Below are 6,069 nucleotides of genomic sequence, written 5' to 3' on the forward strand. Positions count from 1 at the left end.
GATTTTGGCTCCTTAAAATATATTTTGGGAATTGAATTTTTTCGGTCTAAGCATGACATTTTTATGTCTCAAAGAATAAATATGCATAACATAGGAGTAGCAAATTATATGGAACATATCTCTTCAATTTGATTGTATATAAGCTGAGGCATGCATTGAATGAATATATAAAAATTTCCTTTCCATAATATTTGTTATAAAAGCATGATATTCTTATTTAAAAGTACCAAAACTAAAAGAGAATGAACTGATGGGCTACCTTGCTCTATCCCATCTTTGATTCGATGGGTTGACGAATTAGACCAATCAAACTAATATAGAATAACAGGTTCAAAAGAAAATGATCCACCATACTTAAATAATAACAAATTAACAAACCAACCCATTAAACCGACCCACTTTACTAATCCTAACTAGGTTCTTCAATAATCTCTTTTGTAACCTTTGTTGCACGCAAATTACTCTATATGATTTGATGTCAAATTTGTGTAAATTTCTAACAAAAAAACATCATAATATAATTGTAAAGAAGTAGAACCAGATCTAACACAATTCTATTTCACTTTTATATGAAAAACAAAAAATTATATTTTAATATTTTATTGTAATATCAAAATGACGATGGTTGAATAAGATGTTAGAGAATGCAAAAGCATGTCAAAGTAAGTGACATAATGATGAATACTTGTAAAATATTTACTAATAACTAGTGCAATTTTAAAATTATTACTTTTGCAACTTTCAACCAGATGAAATAATTTCATTCAGAAGGGTTGCAACATGTCACATCCTTCCAAGAGCTAAGTACAGAAAAAAAAAACGCTTACTCTAGCTAACATAGGCAATTAAGTTGGCTACATTTTTATCTTATATTTTTATAATTAAAATAATCCCTTGAAAAATATAAAAAAAAAGTTCAATTTAATTTGTTATAAAATTATGAAGAATTTAAATCAAACAGAACGCAAGCTGCTTCTGGAGTAGCCTTACACTTTTTTTCTTTTTTTTTTATCAACACACTCTTTTTTTCTTCTTTTTGAAGCATTATTGCCTAGTTGAGCTTACAAACTGAAATAATATTAAATAATAACGACAGATAAAAATGATGACATATTATATTGCACATCGCCCCACGAGAACACATGCATGTCAATGTATTGTGATTAAATATTTAAACTTCTAGAAGCACCATATGCAAAAGCATATATATATCATAGTTTTTGTTCCATTAATTAATTTAAAAGGAAAAAATCTGAAGGTGCGAGAACAGCTGCGAATATTATATAAAAAGTTTTTAAATACTTTTATATTAATTAAAATTTAATAAAATTATTAGTATTTAATTAATAACATATAATAGTATCTGTTGGAAATAATATGCTCTTTGAAACAAAACAGAGAGAGGAGTATGCTTTGGATTTAGATTAGAGAGTAAAAATGAGGGAATGAAATTGAGATGATTTGAAGAGAAAGTGTAAAGAAAGTTAGAGTGTTTGGATTAAGGTAGATAGGATGGAAAGTTTGAGGAAAGTTTATAAAAGTTTGCAATGTTTTGAAATTATATTTTTTTTAATTGATAAAAATGTAACTTTACATATTTACCCTTACATTTAAAAATTGTTAAAAATTTAATTTAATTTATTTATTTATAAATTATAATTATTTTTAATTAAAATATTATTTAAATATTTATAATTATAAATATTTAATAAAAAATCATTTTTAAATTAAATTAAATAAAATTATTATTTTTATTTTTATATTTTGTAATTAATAATATTATATAAATTTATTTCTTTATTCTTATATTTATTATTATTATTTATATTTTATAATTTATTATATATAATATAATTAATTATATTGTTTTATAATAATTATTTTTTATAATTTTAATTATATTTTTTATATTTAAATTATAATTCAACTTAAATAAAAATAAAAATAATTTAAATTTAAAATAAAAAGGATAAAAATGTAATTTACAATTAATTAATTAAATAAATATAGATGTATAGAACTTTCTTCGCAAAAATTTAGAAGGGAAAAACTTTTTGGGTTTCTTCGCAAATATATTTTGTCTTTCTCCACTTAAAAACAAAGAGACCCCTAAAGAAGAAACTAGAGAGAAAAGAAAGATAGAGAGAGAGAAAAAACTAATATCTTTTTAACGATAAACTAAAGTCATAAAAATGTCACAACTAATGCATCTCAAAATAAATTTATATTTTTTATAAAATAAAAACAAAGGGACAGACATTTATTCTCATATAAAATATAATTCAAATTCTTCTACAAATTTAATATTAATCTAGAGAGCATTTAGATCTAATGCAAGTGCTGTATTGCGATAAAATAAGAGAAATAAAGAATTAATATACTAAAGACTTGTTAATCTTGTTCTTACTCTGTATGAACACTTATTAAAGAACATAAAAAAATTGACAGCAAGATCTAAAAACATTGTTAAGAAACATAATCATTTGAAAACATATTTTTATGCATTCTTATGAACTAACCGGTGTATTAAGAATAGTTTTTGACTTTTGTCGTAAAATAAATAGAGTGATGAACAAAAATAGATGCACAGTCAACCTTTTCTTTGATTGAACTATATATAAAGTATAATATACTTATTTTTTAATGAGTATGAACATAAAAAAAAGAAAAGAGAATTAGATTTCAGTTCCATTAACAATGTCTATTATTGAAATAAATTCATGTAGGTTCAAATACTGACAAATCACACATCACCGAATCACTAAACACCACTTCACTTCAGCGAGTGGCCATTATTAAACTTCTAGAAGTTTAGGCACTTATAACAATAAAATTTTGTTACAATTCTGGACCACGTACATTTAGCATTTATGTTGTAAATCAATTATGATATGATTGTTTTAATTAAATTAATAATTTATAATTTGGGTAAGAGTGCCGGTGGAGTAATCTCTAAAAACTGGGTTTTTAATTTTTATTGCATTGGAAATCTCAATACAGTAGAGAAAGAAATAAGAAATCTGAACCCATTCAACTTTTCATGGGTTTCGACTTAAATTAAGTTGATCGACCTACCTAAAATTATGAAACGGTTATTAATAATAATAAAAAATATTATTTATGAATTATTTATAAAAAATATAAACCATTATTATATTCTTAATCACAAAATAATTACAAGTGTACAGTAGTATGTAAATTTTAAATTTAAAAAACAAATAAAAACTGAACGAGTAATCTAAAGCTTATCACTAACCCGCGTCACATGGTATTTAAGGGTAATATTTATTAAGTACAGGATAAGAGATGCTCAAATATTCTTTTATAAATAAACGGAATATTCCAGAATAATATATAAACCTTCATATAGAAATACCAGAACCTTCAGAATTATAAATAGAATCTGTAGTATTACAAGTTGATGATATCAGCTAACTGTCTATACTAAGTATAAAGGAATTTGATATTTCCACACTCCTTCATAAAAATAACTAATTAACAATAAATTATATTAATATTTTACATTTTATCTTTTAATTTAAAATATTAATAAATATTAATATATTATTAAAATGAGATTATTGGTTGATTTTTTTTTTCTAAAAGTGTAAATGTATAAAATCTCCTAATGTCAATCACAAACTAACAAAAGTACCGAAACCTATCATCTAGGTTTGGTTTGATATATATTGGTTTGATACTAATAATGTCAATGACCCATTCTAGGTAGTTTGTTTTCTGAGAATTGTGGTTTAAAAACATTTTTTTTTATATCATAAATGAAGAGTTGTATATTGGATCAAGTTGTCTATATATTATTATTTCTCAAAATATATATAAATATTTTTAAATGTTTTTGCTGTTTTATATATAGTTTAGGGTGATTATATTTTGACACCCGTTCCAGTTTACACCTACACTAAAATATTAATATTTGTAATAAAAAAAATTTAAAAAATAAAAAAATATCTTTAATAAAATATTAAATAAAATATAAAATATAAAAATAATTTTTAAAATTAAAAATAATTAAAATATTAATATTTAGTGAAGTGTAAAGGAAGAATGAGTGTAAAACCATCATTTTCCTATAATTTAAGACAAAATTGTTCCCCTACCATTTGTAATTTTGAAGACAAAAATAATAATAAACCAGCCGACGTATAATCCAAAAACATCTTTTTCCTTTTCCTGCTCATAAATAGAGCAAGAAACTCTTCTTCTCACATCACATACCCCCAATCCAACTTGTGGAGAGAAAAGAGAAAAAACAAAAAACAAAGACTTTCTCTTGAATCACCATGACGTTGAAGAAGGACTCCATTGTTCTCTACTCAGCTTTGGGAAGAGGACACCTAGTTTCCATGGTGGAACTAGGCAAATTCATACTATCCCACCACCCTTCTCTCTCCATCACAATCCTCTTCCTCACTCCACCCCCTAACCAAGACACCCCCACCTCCCCCACCGCCTTCACCTGCGCCGCCACCGCCAAATACATTTCCGCCGTCACCGCTGCCACCCCCTCCATCACTTTCCACCGCATCCCCCAGATCTCCCTCCCCACCGTCCTCCACCCCCACGCCCTCAACTTCGAGCTCTGCCGCGCCACCACCCACCACCTCCGCCGCATCCTCAACTCAATCTCGCACTCCTCGAACCTCAAAGCCGTCGTCCTAGACTTCATGAACCACACCGCCACACGTGTCACCAACGAGCTCCAAATCCCCACGTACTTCTACTACACTTCCGGTGCCTGCACCCTCGCCGTTCTCCTTAAGCAAATCATTATTCATGAAAGCACTACCACGTCCATCAAGGACCTCAACATGCACATCACCATCCCCGGGGTGCCCAGGATCCACACGGATGACTTCCCTGATCATGCAAAGCATCGTGAAAGCGAAATGTCCAAGGTTTTTATCGACATAGGGAAATGCATGAGGGACAGTTACGGGGTTATAGTAAACAGTTGCGATGCTGTCGAAGGGAGGGTTATAGAAGCGTTCAACGAAGGGTTGATGGAAGGAACCACACCACCCGTGTTCTGCATTGGGCCTGTGATCTCTTCTGCTCCTAGTAGAGGGGACGATGACGGGTGTTTGAGTTGGCTGGACTCGCAACCGAGTCAGAGTGTTGTGTTTTTGAGCTTTGGAAGCATGGGAAGGTTCTCCAGGACGCAGCTGAGAGAGATCGCTATTGGGTTGGAGAAGAGTGAGCAAAGATTTTTATGGGTTGTGAGGAGCGAGTTCGAAGAGGGTGACTCGGGGGAGCCACCGAGTTTGGAGGAGTTGCTGCCAGAGGGGTTTTTGGAGAGGACAAAAGAGAAGGGGATTGTGGTGAGAGACTGGGCCCCGCAGGGTGCGATTCTGAGTCATGACTCAGTGGGTGGGTTCGTGACTCACTGCGGGTGGAACTCGGTTTTGGAGGCTGTTTGTGAAGGGGTGCCGATGGTGGCGTGGCCTTTGTACGCAGAGCAAAAGCTGAACAAGGTGGTTTTGGTGGAGGAAATGAAGGTGGGTTTGGCTGTGAAAGGGAACAAAGATGGGTTAGTGAGTTCGACCGAGTTGGGTAACCGAGTGAAGGAACTGATGTTCTCGGACAAAGGGAAAGAAATTAGACAGAGGATTTTCAAAATGAAAATTGGTGCCAGCGAAGCAGTGGCAGAAGGTGGATCTTCCATCATTGCTTTGAATAGGTTAGTGGAAGTGTGGAAAGAGCACTAGTAGTATAGAATTAGAGAAGGAGTGAGATTGATGGAATCAATAATGTTAATGTTTAGAAAAGTGTGATGCTGTATAAAATCTGAATATCTTTCTCAATAAAGAATCAGTAGGTGTGGAAGTTCACGTAAATTATCAATATTGTCGACATTAATTATGAATATAGATATGTCAGGGCATGTTTTCAGATTAAATGAAATTGATCTACGACAAAATAGGGTTTTTGCAAGGAATTTGGTACAATGTGCAATTCCTTTTATACAGCAAAACTCGCGTCACGAGAATTGGCCATTTGTGAATTTGTGGTGAAAAAACCATTAACTAACTGGTAAGTTGAAACGTAAAC

The 6,069-nt window shown here is 30.7% G+C and overlaps 1 protein-coding gene across 1 annotated transcript; it reads left to right on the forward strand.

Annotated features, from left to right (window-relative positions):
* Positions 1-4,149: 4,149 nt before the first annotated feature.
* Positions 4,150-5,855, forward strand: LOC137837538 (UDP-glycosyltransferase 1). The gene has a single exon (XM_068646559.1). It carries the CDS (start codon positions 4,302-4,304, stop codon positions 5,724-5,726), a length of 1,425 nt encoding a protein of 474 aa, XP_068502660.1. The 5' UTR covers positions 4,150-4,301; the 3' UTR covers positions 5,727-5,855.
* Positions 5,856-6,069: the final 214 nt, after the last annotated feature.

The sequence above is a fragment of the Phaseolus vulgaris genome, chromosome 4 (genome assembly GCF_051622355.1).
Source record: "Phaseolus vulgaris cultivar YP4 chromosome 4, ASM5162235v1, whole genome shotgun sequence".
NCBI classification, from domain to species: Eukaryota; Viridiplantae; Streptophyta; class Magnoliopsida; order Fabales; family Fabaceae; genus Phaseolus; species Phaseolus vulgaris.

Excerpts from the sequence above, each read along its gene's own strand:
- LOC137837538 (XM_068646559.1), top strand. The coding sequence starts at position 4,302 with ATGACGTTGAAGAAGGACTCCATTGTTCTCTACTCAGCTTTGGGAAGA.